A 16,972-nucleotide genomic window follows, 5' to 3' on the forward strand; every position below is an offset into this window, starting at 1 on the left:
CCAGGCACCTGTGTAATAAAAAAAAACGTGCCTCGTCCATCTCCTTTAAACTTTGCTCTCACCTTAAACCTATGCCCTCTATCTATGCCTCTCATTATATACATCTCTCAGGTCTCTCCTCGGCTTCCAAATCTGTCCAACCTCTCCTTGTAGCTAATAGCCTTGAATCCAGATATCATTCTGGTAAACTCCTCTGCCCCCTTTCCAGAGTCTCCACATCCTCCCTGTATTGGCGAGCCCACAACTGAATGCAGTACTCAAAATGCCGCGTAACCAAGGCCTATAAAGATACATTGTGACTTCCTGACAAGTACCCAATGCTTCCACCAATTAAGGTAAATATACCATATGCCTGTTTTACCACTTATCGATTACCTTCATCACCTCCTTAAAATATTCGATCAAGATAGTTTGACACAGTCTGCTGTGTATAAAGCTATGGCGGTTATCCCTAGTTAACATTCTCTTCCAAATGCGAGTAAATCCAATCACAAGGAATCCTCGCCAACAACTTCCCTACCACTGACATGAAGTTCGCGGGCCTATAACTCCCTGAATTCTCTCTACTTCCCTTTTTAAACAAAGGAACAATATTCTTCCAGTCCTCCGGGACCCGCCTGATGCTAGAGATTTCATGATTGTCTGATTTGCCAGCACTGCAAATTGAAATTTAACAGAAATAAATTATTTATTTGCAAGGACATCCAAAGCTACGGCGTCACACACACTAACCACCTCCCCCCCCCCCCCCCCCCCCCACACACACACACACACACACACACACACACACACACACACACACACACACACACACACACACACACACACACACACACACACACACACACACACACACACACACACACACACACACACACACACACTAACCACTGATGCATAGCCCCCACCTCATGGGCGTGTCTAGAGAGGGGGGCCGAGACAGAGAGTGGGGCAGAGACAGAGAGTGGGGCAGAGATAGAGGGAGAGGGAGGTGGTTGGGAGGGGAATGGAGAGGGTAGGGAGGGAGAGAGAGATGGGTAAGAGGGAGAGAGAGATGGGTAAGAGGGCGGAGAGGGGAGAGAGGGAAAGAGCGGACTTGAACTTGGTGAGCGAGCGGCGCGGACACTGAGCGATCGGGGCCGACTGCGAGTGGGGGGCGGGCCTTGGGAGCACTCGGGACCTCAGAAGCCCAACCAAATTACTGCGTGTTCAGAGACTTAAATCCAGGGGGAGGGAGGAAGGCGGACAGCCGGCCGAGTGCGAGTCGACTACGAGCGGGCTGCGGCCAGACTGCGAGTCGGGGGGGGGGGGGGGGGGGGGGGGTAACTTGAAGCACGTGGAAAAACAGATAACGGCCGCAGTGTTCTAGAACTTGAAGGAGCCCAGCGGAGCGTGCAGCACGACCTGAGCAGCAGTTTAAAAACGCTAAGTGACAAATTTAAAGAAGTGAAAGTCAAGAAGCCAAGAGGTACAGAAGACAGAACCGGCATGACGTCACTCCCAGCGGCAGGCAGATCCATTGTGACAGCGCGAGCAGAGGCAGGCAGGCAGGCAGAGCTGTTGTGATGTCATCAGCGAGACCATCCCGTTTATTTACCAAGTTTTTTGAACATTCTCATAAATAACTCAGGGGGGGGGGGGAAATATGCATCAAATTTTCAGATGAGGCGATTTTTTTACATCATGGCGTAAAGCTCTATCGGAATAAGTAAAAATTTCACCGTTAGCGTGTCGTGTTTTCGAGGTGATGTGAATCACAGACGAACAAATAAACACACATACAAATACACAAATAAATACACACATCCAAGATCATAGTTTTATAAGTATAGAGATAGACACGAAAAGCTGGAGTAGCTCGGCGGGTCAGACAACATCTCTGCTAAGGAATAGGCGACGTTTTGGGTTGAGACCCTTCTTCAGACTGATTCGGGGGAAAGGGAAACGAGAGAGAAAGATGGTGGTACAGAGAGAGATATAGAACAAATGAATGAAAGATATGCAAAAAAGTAACGATGATAAAGGAAATAGTAGCTGTGGGCTAGGTGAAAACAAGTTATAGACAATGGAACTCTCCAGGACGGCAGTGAAACTAGTACAACGACTCGGGTAGGGGAGGGATGGAGAGAGATGGGATGCAAGGGTTACTTGAAATTAGAGAAATCAATTTTCATACTGCTGAGTTGTAAGTTGCCCAAATGAAATATGATGTGTTGGTACTCCAATTTGCATTTGGCTTCACTGACAATGGAGGAGGCCCAGGATGGAAAGGTAAATATGGGAATGGGAAGGGGAGTTAAAGTGTTTCACGACCGGGAGATCAGGTGGACTGAGCGAAGGTGTTCAGTGAACCAATTGACCAGTCTATGTTTGGTCTCACCAATCTACAAGAGTCCACACCTGGAACAATGGATACAGTAGATGATATTGGAGGAGGTGAAAATGAGCATTTGCCAAACCTGAAAGGACTGTCGGGGTCCCTGGATAGATAGTCGAGGGAGGAGGTATAGGGACAGGTGTTGCATCTCCTGCAGTTGTAGGGTAAGTTACCTGGGGAAGGGGTGGTTTGGGTGAGAAGAGTTAAGTTAACCAGGTAGTTGTGGAGGGATCAGTCTCTGTGCAAACGGAAAGGGATAGAGATGGGGAGATGTGACTCGTGGTGCAATCCTGTTAGAGATAGCAAAAATGTTGGAGGATTATGTGTTGTGTGTGACGGCTGTTGGGGTGAAAGGTAAGGACTAGGGGGAGGAAGAGCAAGAGTGGAGCTGCGGGGTACCGAGGAGACACATGTGAGGGCCTCATCTATGATAGAAGAGAGGAATCCCGTTCCCTAAAGACTGAGGATATCTCTGATGTTCTCGTATGGAACAACTCACCTTGGGCGCAGACTTCTCCATCCTACCCCCCCCCTGGTCTAATTCCAACCGACCTACGTCCAAGATACTTCACACGCCATTCTTCCCTCTAATGACTTCCATTTTCAAGGCTCTACTCCCTCATCTTTACTATGAACGTTCAGTCGTTCTACACCTCCATCCCCCACCAGCAAGTCATTAGTCTTCGGTATCACAAATATAACTATATCAAGTCAAAATAGTTCCAAAGTCACATTGACCATTGGGGTACCTTTAAACAAGTTCCTTCATTCTTTTGTTCTTAGACAGTTATTACTGCTACATAAATATTTAAAAGTCAATTATGCATTCATAATCCTTTAGACAAAAGGAATAGAGACAAATACAATGAGGTCATTATCCCTGTAAATTTTCCATGCAGGTCATAGAATCGTACAGCATGGCAATGGGAACTTCGGCCCAACTTTCCCATGACACCATGATCTCTACTAGTCCAACCTGTCCATGTTTGGCCATATCCCCACATTTATCTGTCCGAAAGTCTTTTAAATGTTGTTATAGTACCTGCCTCAACTAACACTTCTGCTAGCTATCTACGAAGAGAACATGGTGTTGAATTTCTTCTTGAATGCTATGTTGTATTTTTATTAGTGTGCTGCAAGGACATCTGAATTTCCCCTGAATAAGGGGATTAATAAAGTCTAATCTAATCTAATATGTTCCCAGGTTGTAATTGAAGACTACATGTTCAGCAAGGAACTGCAGCTACTGGTTTAAACCGAAGATAGACACAAAAAGCTGGAGTAACTCAGCGGGTCAGGGGAAAAGGAAACGAGATATAGACAGTGATGTAGAACAAATTAATGAAAGATACGCAAAAAGCAATGTTGATCAAGGAAAGATGGAGCCCACAATGGTCCATTGTTGACTGTGGGGCAGGTGATAACGAGCTATATGACTGAAACACCGTAGGAACTTGACCCAAAACATCACCTATTCCTTTTCTCCAGAGATGCTGCCTGACCTGCTGTGTTACACCAGCTTTTTGTGTCTGTTTTGCAGTTGAAGACTGCCATTCATGTCCTCTTCAGCACTTTTGGTTTGTAGGAAGATGGTCTATGTGTCTATTGTTCCAGTGCCTACTTTTGGATTATTTAATTGTCCATATACCACAAACCAAGATTAGTCCAGCAAAAGTATACTTCAAATTAGTAATAATTTTCCCACTAAAGCAAAAAAGTTACATTGTTTTTTAAGCTTAAACTCTGAAATTGCTGAATTAGGAGTAATTTATTTTCAAAATGGCATCATTGTTAGGGGATAGCCAGCACTATTTAACCTCTGTGTTTAGATCTTGGACCATGTGTTGTAGTTTGGAAATAAATTGCAATGATTAATACGTGCAATGTCAGATTAAACATAATGATTAATAATTGAATATAAATAGAACTACAAGGACTTTTTTTTTTCAAACTTTGTCTTAGAATGTAATTTTCCTGAGGAACATAAATAGTTGGATGATTCCTGTGTAAGAAACCTATTTGTCAATATGGCACATTTCAAAGCACTTTATTGGAATTGCTATTCATCTATTGAATACTACACTCTTATGCTGTGTGGTTTTATTTGTAACAAATTGTTATCTTTTAACTGTTCAAGATGCTGACTTGCTGAAATAAGCATTATTCTTAGATGAGATGAATAGTTTCAACGTACTTGTTCAAGAGAGGATATGTGTATCGGGTTTATATCTGACATACACATATTTACTTTGGATGGAGAGTTGCAGGATAATCCTGCAATCCCACTTTTTCCCCCAACCAGCACGTCAGTAGACATCATTAGTAACATTTCAAACACTGACCAGTTGAAATTAATTGACTCGTGCAAAAATGTCCATACATGTGGATATATCCTAATATTTTTGGTTTTAACATATATCAGGTGTCAATGGAAGAGCTACAATAGCAATTAGTTTTACATTCACTTCTAATTGTTTTGTGAAACACATTGTTTTGTAAAGAGTTTTACTTGGCTTCTATATCTTAAGTGGCAGAACAAAGCAGACAATCTCAATGATTGATCAATTCATTGGGTCTTAAGGTCATATGTGATAGGAACAGAATCAGGCCATTCCGCCCATCAAGTCGACTCTGCCATTCAATCATGGCTGATCTATCTCTCCCTCCTAACCCCATTCTCCTGCCTTCTCCCCATAATCACTGACACCCGTATTAATCAAGAATCTCTGCCTTAAAAATGTCCATTGACTCTGTCTCCACAGCCTTCTGTAGCAAAAAATTTCACAGATTCACCACCCTCTGACTTAAGAAATTTCTCCTCCTCTCCTTCCTAAGGGAACGTCCTTTAATTCTGAGGCTATGACCTCTGGTCCTAGACTCGCCCACTAGTGGAAATATCCTCTCCACATCCACTTTATCTAGGCCTTTCACGATTCGGTAAGTTTCAATGAGGTCCCGTCATCCTTCTAAACTCCAGCGAGTACAGGCCCAGTGCCGTCAAATACTCATGTTAACCCACTCATTCCTGGGATCATGCCTATAAACCTCATCAGGACCCTGTTCCGAGGCAGCATTTCCTTTTTAGATATGGCTCCAAATGCGGCCTGACCGGCACCTAAAAGAACCGCAGCATTACATCCCTGTTTTTGTATTCTTGTCCTCTTGAAATACATGTTAGCATTGTGTTACCCATGGGAACATGGGAAGTATTCTTGTATGCTTCGTCCTTGGAAGAGAATATTGCTTCCTGTGATACATACATAGGAAATGTTTCATTTGTCAGATTAGTCTAGATTGGAACTTGATGGCTGTTGTAGACCTGGTAGGTTGAAAGGCTTGTTTGTGTTTGTATGACCTGGCTAAAATCGATATGCACTTTGCCTGGAAGCAAGAACTTAATGTTCAATAAAAGACACCCCAAAGTGTGCTTGAATTATAGTCTGACTATGTTTTAAAAAGAGAAGATGTAAAGTTCCTAAAGGCTTGCAAGTGTGTTTTAGCTGTAACATATAGAATGACATTTCATATGGTTTTGAGAGGCTGTGTGTGAAGAATGAATGCTACCTAATATGTATGCATTCTCTCTTAACAGTTGATAAGATTCCACAGGGTGACTCAAATGTTACCATTTATCGGAACAGGCCATTAAACTATCTTTTGTTTGCCTTGTATGGAATGTTTCTTCCTTTAAACCCTGTTTATAGATGATTTGTTTCATGATCCTTCCAGCAATGTCTTGTTCTTTACCGTCTACCAGTTTGTTTCACACTAAACTGAAGCTGGAAGCAGCAACACTGAATATGGAAATACCGCTGCTTACTATGCATTTGCACACAACTATTTACTATGCTGTCTTTGGACGTTCTGCTGATCATTTCTAAGTAAGAAAATCTTTTGCACTTAAGTCCATTCCTCTATTTGTTGGTGCTTGAACTCCTTGAGTCTATGTTTGGACCTTACTCTTCAGTTAACTGACAGTGCTTTCTTGGAGTGTGGGGATATATTGGATATATCAGATGGTCCCATGACCGATTTGAATTAAGAGCACTTCCACATCTTTGTACAAAAGTTCTTTGTACAAATTCCTCTGGCCTTTGAAGAATCCTAAGATGGAAGCTAATTCCATAAATTGACTATAAGACATTACACTCAACTTCTAGATCATGAGGTAGTCTGATGCAAAATTAACAACATGGAAGACTTGCCATGGAGGATTAGCATTACCCTGGTGAGTAATTGTTATTTTGAGAAATATAATTTATGCTAGCCTTGCTCTTTCATCAAGTTTGCTGTGATGAAATATCTAGGTAAAGAAGAAAGAAAGGGAAAGATGAATAGTTGCTTCCTGTTTTGCTCCTGTTATTTGTATGGTGAGGCATTCTTTGGTGTAACTCAGAACATATTAAATAAAATCATCATGACAGAAGCTGATCAAGTCAAGTCTTGCGACCCTAAAATTGAAGTCCTAGTTGGTTGCACCCCTAGAGTAAAGTCTTAACCTTTTCATCTTTGTTTTCTCCATTCATGTTGCTCAAATAAATTGTTCCTTTTTTTCCTTTCAAAGCATAATCAATGAACTCTTATTTCTATAGCTGAACCTAATGACTTTTCTTTACTTGACACAGTAACATAATGACTTTTTAATAACTTTAAAATTGTGCATACTGAATTTCTATAATGTGATGTACAGATTAATGCGACAATTGTTTAATGATGCCTGAGTATGGATTCATGTATGAAACGTTATTTAGACTGGACTGCTTTAGCAAGAGTTAGAGTGAATCTATGTTTAATTTGACCATCAGAACAGAGAGATGTAGTCATAGTACCTATTTTACACAAGCAAGAATGTAAATATGTAACTGAACAGTTTGTAATGGCTTTCATTTACAGGGGTAAACAGGTCAAAACTTCAGGATATGATTGCAGATCTTAGAGATGATGAGCTGCCTCATATGCCATCTGGAACCATGATTCAGTCTAGGCCAATCCCTTCCAGACTGGCTGATCATGACAGCTCAAGAGCAGAAGAAGGTATCATTAAAATTGTTACTGTGTCTCCCTATTCAGCTGTCAGTATTTTGTGTTGGTATCTTCTTTTCATCCCAACATAATTGTGTTAGCGAACATATCCATCAGTTTTAATCTGTTAAGGAAAAGTAGATTTCTTTTCATGTGAGAATCTGAAAAAAAATAAAGAGGTTAGTTAACCACACGGTTCCCTGCTCCAGTTTCTAACTAAATCAACAAACATTTAACATTGCAACCCATCAATATTCCTAAATAAAAACAGCATTTCTCCATTTCTTCCTGTTATCACGTGGAGTGGAGTTTTGCTATTTTGTGTTATGATACAGGTGGTCAGTGATTAGATCATAGAAAAGATTATTGCAGTTGGTAGAAAGGAATTTCAGTTGGCTGAGTGGTTGTTGAACTCTGCATGAATATGTTTCAAGCCTTCATTAATTTCTATTGTGACTTGATATTTTGAGTTTTCCAACATGGTTTGCAACTTAGTTCATGATTTCATATAATCCACATTGGAATGTTCTGAAGGGGGTGTTGATGCAAGACCATTTTAGCGCTGCCTTAAATGAACACTTTGCGTTATTGATATTGAATTGTCAAGTTAGCGAAATGCTGAAACATTGCAGTCTGATGTAACAGTGCCACATTTTGAAAAGGAGTGGAGGTGGTGGGATGAGAATTGTGCATTCCATGTTAATGGGACTTCATTCTATTCCATAATCATCTTTACCCACAGCAAATGTTTTGTGTGGATCTAGGGAAGTTAAATGAGAACAAAAATCATTCAGGTTTGTCTTTTCGGTAGATTAACCCATAATTAACTTCCTCTTCTCCAGTTGGACAGAGTCAAGGAGCATTTGCTTATTAAGTTAAATGTACATCTTAATTACTTGTGAATTCTAATTGTTTTGGAGACATGTTGATTTGCATGCAAATAGCAATAAAACAAAAGACCAGCTAATCTGTTTCTCAAGGGTGTTGATTTGAGAGATAAATATTATTGGGTTAAGAAACACTCACTCAATGAATGGTTTCATTTAATGCGATTTCTCATTTAATCCAGGCTTCAATTGCTCCAAGAAAGGGAAGCAAACTCATTTGGATGTTGTGTTTCAAATATAGACCCATGGAAAAAAAGTCTCTGATCAGGTTCATTGGAACAAAGCTTGGAAATTAACTAGCTGCAATAAATTCCCAGGCATCTGAACCCTTCCATCTGGTAATAATGATTATTGGATGAATGACCAGCTTGCATTTGTAAATTTGCAGATTGACACAAAAAGCTGGAGTAACTCAGAGGGTCAGACAGCATCTCTGGAGAATAAGAATAGGTAATGTTTGCAATTTGCTTTTAATATACTGCATCTGCAATGGGAGGAGATTTGCACTTTAGAAATATTGTGTGAAAACAGGCCCTTTGGCCCATCGACTCCATGCCGACTGGCGATCACCTGTACACTACCGATTGAGCTTCTGGAGCTAAAAAAAGAGATGTTTCTAACTACCTTATCATCTAAAGCAAAAGTTTATTGTACTTTCCATGATATGAACGTTTTCATAATAACTGGTTCAATAGGAACTTAAAGCAAAAAGACCTGGGTGTCATGGTACACCAGTCATTGAAGGTAGGCATGCAGGTGCAGCTGCATTAAAGAAAGCGAATGGTAGTCATTGCAAATTTGAGTATAGGAGCAGGGAGGTAACTGGAGGGTCAGAGAGTGAATCTCTGACTCTTGCCACAGAGGGTAGTTAGTTCATTGGCTATATTTAAGAGGGAGTTAGATGTCTCTAAGGGGATCCTGGAGAGAATGGTGTACTGTTGGATGATCCCATGATCATAATCTGCTGTAGGCTTGCTGGCCAGCAGCTCCCCTAATTTCTATGTTTCAAAAGAAAGAGAGCTGCTGGAGGGAGTCAGCATCTGTGGTGGGTAATGGAGGGTCATCAATTCTGATTGCGACTCTTATCTGGACTGATGAAAGATCTCAACCTGAAATGGTGTTGTTCCCTTTAATCTGCTGAATTGCTCCAGCAGCTCCCCTTTTATTGCTCTAGATTCCAGCAAGGCCCTTTACACTCAATACCTGACCAATGGATCCCAATGTCTTGCTGAACTTTGCATATGCTGTTTTTAATCAATTTTACCGTGGTTCATTATTTTATTTCTCTGATCATTGCTATTAAATTGGAAGGCAGAGATTGAATATAAAAATGAATGTCAGGAGCTGCATGCATCATATTGAAACTGAGGCTGTAATTAAGGCTAGACATTCCTAGAAGCAGTGGATTATTTTGGAGTTATTCAGCTTGCCATATCCAGTCATGAATGATGGTTGATAATTAAACAATATTGGCAGGAGCTGGCACTGAAAATCTCCATCTTCAAAGAATATGGTGTACAGCATGATGGTGCAAAAGACAAATCTAAAGCGTTTCCAACCATTTTCAGACAAAAAATGGTTTGTGTATGATCCACCCAACTCTCCATTTGATGTAGGAACCATATCAAAAAAACCACATAAGGACCCTTCAAGAAGGTTTTTTTTTAGAAGTGCAATTATATCTTGCATCCCTGAAATGAATTGAAAATAAGAATTCAAATCCTTGAGTGGGACTTGTCTTTATTTTATCAATGCTAGCACAAAAGTTTATGCTGCGCTGACTTAAACTTTGATAGTTTGATGAGACATTTTCAAATATTTTACCCTCGACACTTTAATATTTTATTGTTACAAATGTCCCTACACCATTGAATTAAGCAGCAATATAGTTTCCAATAATCAACCTAGAAAGAAAATTATTAGTCTGGAAAAATATTCTATGACTTATGAACACTAGAACTGGCTTTTAAACATACTTGTGGATTGTAGTCAATGTGTGTGAATTTGGTCATGAGCTTTTCAATTTTTAGCAATATTGTTTATTCTTTTGATAAAGAAGTGACAATATTAAATTTCCAGGTTAACTTTTTAATTAGATTTCCATCATGTTTTACTTCATTTTCTGGAGGAGGTCTTTTTATCTCAGTTACGTATGTATTAAGTTTGAGCAGTACTTTCAAACTGCTTCAATATATAACTTTTAAAGTATATGTCTCATGGGACTTAATTCCAAAGTTTCATACATTTTTAAAAGTTTTAGTTAAAGATGGTGGATGTGCAGGAGTGGGCGCCGTCTGTGTATGGCAGCCTGCTCGCAGTCCGTCTCTTCACCTTTTTTTTAATTTTAAGCCCTGTCATAAAATGTTAGTTGGAGGTCTTTTATGTGGTGTGGTGGGTTGGGGGGGGGGAAGGGGGAAACTTTTATTTTTTAGTCCCCTACCTGGTCGGAGAGGCAGCATCCCTCCGAGCTGCTTCTTCGCCCCGTCCTCGCGGCCTACCATCGAGAATGTAGCGGCGTTTCCTGTCGGGACAGTCCGGGGCTACAGCTTCGGCCGCGGCGCAGCGCTGGGACACCATCATGGAGCGGGTGATGCCTTACCGGGTCGCCGTGCGGTAAGCTCCGGAGCGCTGTGGCCGCCGACCTCCCAACATCGCGGAGCTGTGGCTGCGGGCGTCCGGCCGCAGGCGGCGCTGGATTTGGAGCGCCGCGGAGCCTGGGATCGAGTTCGTCGGGGTCGGAGCTCCAATCGGCGCGGCCTGAGGGCTACGAATGCCCCGGTCTCTGGTCTCCGGGGAGAAGGCAGCCGCTCCAGACTTTCCAAGCCGCTGAGGAATGTTTCACCCGACGCCGGAGTTCCATCTTCACGGCAAGAGGGCCCTGAAAATTATCGGACTGGCTGCAAGGCCACAAATGGGCCCCGACCTCGGGTGTTTCACAGAGGAAGAGAACTTAACTTTCTGGTGCCTTTCCCCACAGTGGAAATTTTTGATTCTGCCGTGGGGGGACATTTGTGTTGAATCTCTATAATGTGTTGAGTCCATTTTCTTTATTTTTTTAACTTTTTTCTATGGTTTGTATGGAAACTTATTATCTATTTTATTTAAAGCATTTTGGTGTCAATGCTAGTTGACTTAAAATGTGCTATATAAATAAAACTTATTTACTTATTAGTAATATTCTCATTAGGTGCTGTGTTAAGAAATGTATTTCTTATGGTCAATATGATTGTGTACTGGAAGTTGAACTGAGGATAGCTGATTCCATTTAATGCTCCTTGTTTGAAAAGGTAAATGCTACTGCTATACAGACAGTTCAGAAACAAGATCCTTCTATAATTAACTTAAGATTTCCTTGTTAATGCTGCTTATTTACAAGATTTATCTTGGGGTTTGTGATCCCCAGCACCGTCTGTGGGGATTTTAAAGTGTGATATTGAAGATTGCTCGATCATTCAAAGTATGTAAAGCAGGTTCTTTTGTTCAGATGACCACTTGCACAAGTTTGTGTCAATGGTTTTTACGTTGACATTCAGGTGGCTATAAATGTAAATTATTGCGTTACATAATATGGTTGTGCATAGTACAATTCTTTCAGTTCCTCCGGTTACCTACTTCCAGTAATGTGTTGTATGTTTTCTGGTTTCTTGCATGTTTTATGGATTTAATCACGTGTCTGTTGTAGTTATACTTGAACTAATAGCAATTGTTTTTTTTGTTTTTTGGATAATATTCAAAAAATAATTGAAATTATGTAAGTTCATTTACAAGAGCTTGATGGGATTATTTTCCATTGCTATGACTGACTTTCTAATAGGCATCATTAGATGATAATTAACTAAAAAGTATGTAACCACAAGAATTCCTAGTATTTTTTTCTGTCTATTTGCTTATATAACTGAGATCCATATAGATCCAGAATCAACCCCGACGTTATGATTCTGCAAGTTTCATGTCATACAAGTATTATCTTTATTTTCAAGATCATAGCAAAATCATTACAGATTTCTTGAAAGAGCATCACACATCTTTTTTGGAAAACCATATTTGCATTGCTGCATCTTTTTAAGTTGCCACCCTATAAAAATTTTGCAGCTGCCTTCATACACTTAAACAGAGCAACTTTTAGCACTTCTGATTTGAGTTATTGGGAATTTTAATTATCAGCTGCACTGCGTACAAAAGAAACTATCAGTAAGTACATAAACATTTACTCAGTCTGCATGTGTTTGGAAATTCAGTCGGAGCCTATCTCAGTGCTCTTGTCTTGTGATTTTGAGACCAAAGTTCCTATCATCATGAGCCATAAAGATTAAGCTACCTATTAAGCTCTTAGCATATTGGTTGAGCTTTTAAAGAGGCAATCACTAAATCAAAACCCAGGGACTTATCCTCCAAGTCCATTCATCCATTCATTTTAACAAATGGGTTTTGCCCAATATGCTGGGTAACTCCCACTTTAATAGTTGTGGAGGCAAGAGATGAATGAATTGTAGATTCTAGTATCTGTATTTCATATGTGCCAAGAACATAAACCTCAATGCATTGATTTTTCTGACATTGACAGTGAAAAATAGTATCTCCGGTCAGTTTAAACATTTGGTGTAGATATAATGTGATAAATGTTTGTGCACAGGACTATGTTCTAAATGTAATGTTAAGATTTTTCATTTGGCAATGTGAATAGAATCTGAGGATGTAAAATGTTTTAATTTCCTAGCCTGACCAGTAGTGTCTTATAGAGCCTCAGCGTTACATCCTGTTTTTGTATATAAACCCTCTCGAAATAAATATCTGCCATTAACTTGTGCACCGACATTAAAGCTCTCCTACATTTTCTTTGCTCCAAGGAAGACAACTCCACCTTGCAACTAAATCTATAGTCCTTCGAGCATTTCTAATCAATCTTTTCTACAATTTCCTCTGAAAATGCGCAGTGCTCATTTTTCAGCTCGCATTCACAAACTTTATCAAAGCAACATGCTTACAGCTACAGCACTAAGAATACATATTACAAGTAAAAATAAGGTTTCAAAGCATCAAGGTCAGTTTATTGTTACATGTACCAATTAAGGTACAGTGAAATCCGAGTTACCACACAGCCATACTAAGTGAAAAGCATTAAGACACACAACCACATAAAAGTTAACATAAACATTCACCACAGTGGATTCCACATTCCTCGCTGTGATGGAAGGCAATAAAGTTCAATCTTCTTCCTCTTTGTTCTCCCGTGGTCGGGGCAGTCAAACATCCGCAGTCGGGGCGATCAAAGCCCCCGCAGCCGATGATCGAAGCCCCAGTCGGGGTGATCAAAACTCCCGCATCGGGGCGGTTGAAACTCTCTCCGCGGCATGGAGCTCTCGAGTCTCTTCTTACCAGAGACCGCGGGCTTCACGATGTTAAAGTCCACAAGCCCCGCCGTTGGAGCTTCGATCCCCGGCAAAGGGATCGCAAGCTCCGTGACGTTAAAGTCCCGCAGACTCCTACGGCTTGGAGCGCACTTCGGTCTCCAGGAAAGGCAGCCAACGCCTAAAAGAACGCCCTTTAATTCTGAGGCTATGACCTCTAGTCCTAGATTCTCCCACTAGTAGAGACATCCCCTCCACATCCATTCTATCCAAGCCTTTCACAATACTGTATGTTTCAATGAGGTCTCTCACCCCTCATTCTTCTAAACTCCAGCAAATGTAGGCCCAGTGCTGTCAAATGCTCTAATTCCTGGGAATATTCTTGTGAACCTCCTCTGGACCCTCTCCAGAACCAGCATACCCTTCCTCAGATATGGTGCCCAAAATTGATCACTATATTCCAAATGCGGCCTTACCAGCAGCGACTGATAGAGCCTCAGCATTACATCCTGTTTTTGTATATAAGTTCTCTCAAAATAAATGCTAGCTAATAAATGCTAATGAGCAAAATATTGACAGGAGAAAACTGTTTGATGTGAAGAGTGGTTACATTCTTGAGCTTACTGCCTTTGTAGAATGTTGGAAGCTGGGACAATCGGGGTTTTCAAAAGATTCAGATTCAACTTTAATTGTCATTGTCAGTGTACAGTACAGAGACAACGAAATGCAGTAAAGACAATAGGAAAGGCATTTGAGGGGACGGGCAAGAGGAATGGAACCAACTAAAATCTGCCATGTATAGCTGACAATGACTCGGTGGACTGAATGGCCTTCTCCTATGACATAACGATTCCCTAATTTTATTCAATGATTTTGTTTACCAAGTAACAAAAACTGACTGATCGTTTGTTTCAGGCTTTTGCAGTTATCTGAACCAAATTATCTTGGTTTAGATAATGCTGATCATTTATAATTGTAATATTGTGTCAAAACAATTGTGTAAAAAAAATTGTGACATTCAAAGCACTGCATTCAATTGGGTAAAATACACAAAATAATGCAATTGCCCACTGGAAATTTGTATTTTGAAGATGCCTGATATAATTTGTTATTTAGAGTTTGATAAGCTATTTCATTTGCGCATTTATCCATTTTTAAATCAACAAATATTTTTTTGTGATATGTAAATGTAAATCTCCCTAATATTTTGTAGTGATATGTAAATGTAAATCTCCCTAATATTTTGTACAAAGGATTGCAATTGAAAATAAATTTAGCATTGTTGGCAAAGTAATATCTCAGTTAAGCTTAGGGAAAGCAGAATGTTTGGGGAAAACATTCTGCCAAGCAGCAGAATATTGCAATATTTTCCTTGCATGATTTAGTTAATCGTATATTTACATTTTTAAACAACTTGCATTAAACATAAAACATAAGAGTTAAGAATATCCATGTTAGTTTTTTGATCTAGGTTCTCCATTTAATTCCGGTCTAAATCTCCAATGCTTCTTGACTGATGACTTGCTTCATAACTGGTATTTGTAATCTGCACGAAAACTATCTTAGTTTACTTTTTATTTTACGCTATTTCCTCCTGTGAGATGGAGTGTGTAAACTCTGCTAAGAACTTTGTTTTCATGCTCTAAATGGTGCTTATCTACTTGAGTCCACAGATTGCAACTACAATAACTATGAAGAACTCACGATGAAACTCAAAAGTCATTCTCATTGATAGATACTGTACTAGCTATTTGTAAAACTACAGTGCATGGTTACACTTGACAGTTATTCCGTGGTGTCAAATACAGACGTATATTACCTGCCAGTATTTGGGAAAGCAAAGAAATTGTCGATGAATGGGCTTTTCCCATTTGAGCTTTGAGGATATTCTTAGACAGTACATTACTGAGATTCCTTGCACTGACTTGACTCGTTAAGCATTACCTACAGTTATGGCGAGTGGTGAATAATTGGGTCTTCAGTGTGAATATGTTTTCTGCATGCAAGGACTGCTTGAGTTTCTGCTGTTTCAATGACATTTTCAGACTTTTTTGCTTTTTTCATAATTGCACATTTGATGCTTTCTTTGAGTGGTAGTCTTGTGGCATGTTACTGAATTTTTCTTTTCTCTCAGTTGGTTTTATTGTTAGGTGAAAAATTATCAATATTGCACCAATAATAATAATTTAGAATCAAGTGAATGCAAAATCTGTAGAATTAGAGATAGCCATGAGTGTAGAAAATATGTTCTTGGGGAATGAGAGAGAATCCTCAAGTCTAAATGAGCTGATAAAACACAACAAGGAGAAAAATACATTGTATGAATGATCCTTTTCCGCTTTATTTTGTTTACAATAATATGTAAGCAGAACATAATTTAATATAGCATTGCTGCATAAGTTGGTTGCTTCCAAGGGATCTGTATTTTGGTGTATTTTTGGTGCAAGCTCCTTTTTGCAGGATTTCTCCCCCCCCCTCCCCCCTTTCCATTTCTTATTTCTCCTCTGAGATAAGAAATGGAACCCCATCATGAAGACTTAAGTATACTTTTATAAACCTGGGTCTGGTGTGTGTGTTATGTCAATATGTCTACCTTTGAATCTTGTAAATTTTCTTGACTGCATGACAAGATTGAAATTAGTGATAGTCTGCAGATACATTGCAAGCTTGTTTAATCATCGAAAAATGAGTGTGTATAAAATCCACTCAAAAATGAGAGTGTGTCAAATACATCAGTTTTAAATATATTTAAAGATATCTAAAACAAATTGAGCATGTTCTATGACACAAATTACTTTTCAATTTACTTACTTAACATAACATTTTTTTCAAAACAGCTGAGCCACTAACATTTCCATCTGGAACTGGGAAATCATTTATTATGGGCCCAGATGATGTGCTGGAAAGTGTTCTGGGCCTTGGTGACCTTGCAGACCTGACAGTAGCAAATGATGCAGACTTCAGTTATGATGTGAGTATATTAACTAAAGTTCTTTTAAATTAAGTTTGATTTTCACAGTTGAATTTTAAAAAATATTTTGGAGCACATAGATGAAGAGCAGTTCATTTCTATATTGATAGAAAAAGCATTACTATACATAATATTTATTGCCTGGTTTTGTCAGTTAGTTGTATTTAGCAAGGTTCACCACAGTACTTGAAGGTTACTCAAAAGATTTTGCGTTGTGGTGATATGGACTTTCCCCTCTTTGGTCCTTTGTCAAATCAAAAAGATTCCTGGAATTCAGCAAATGTCAATTCAAATGTCTTATCAAATGTCATACAGAAAATCTCTTGCAGTGCAAACCAGAACATTCTAAAATGTTTAATTTTGAACA

At 39.6% G+C, this 16,972-nt stretch overlaps 1 protein-coding gene across 4 annotated transcripts in view; it reads left to right on the forward strand.

Annotated features, from left to right (window-relative positions):
• Positions 1-16,972, forward strand: part of strn3 (striatin, calmodulin binding protein 3) — a 123,090-nt gene that overhangs the window by 75,731 nt on the left and 30,387 nt on the right. For 2 of the 4 annotated variants that reach the window (XM_055640660.1, XM_055640661.1), the window contains 2 exons: positions 7,271-7,411; positions 16,472-16,605. In XM_055640660.1, the coding sequence (XP_055496635.1) occupies positions 7,271-7,411; positions 16,472-16,605 (275 nt within the window). The remainder of the gene's footprint in view (positions 1-7,270; positions 7,412-16,471; positions 16,606-16,972) is intronic. The other 2 variants (XM_055640662.1, XM_055640663.1) reach the window with 1 other exon arrangement.

The sequence above is a fragment of the Leucoraja erinacea genome, chromosome 9, assembly GCF_028641065.1.
Source record: "Leucoraja erinacea ecotype New England chromosome 9, Leri_hhj_1, whole genome shotgun sequence".
NCBI classification, from domain to species: domain Eukaryota; kingdom Metazoa; phylum Chordata; class Chondrichthyes; order Rajiformes; family Rajidae; genus Leucoraja; species Leucoraja erinaceus.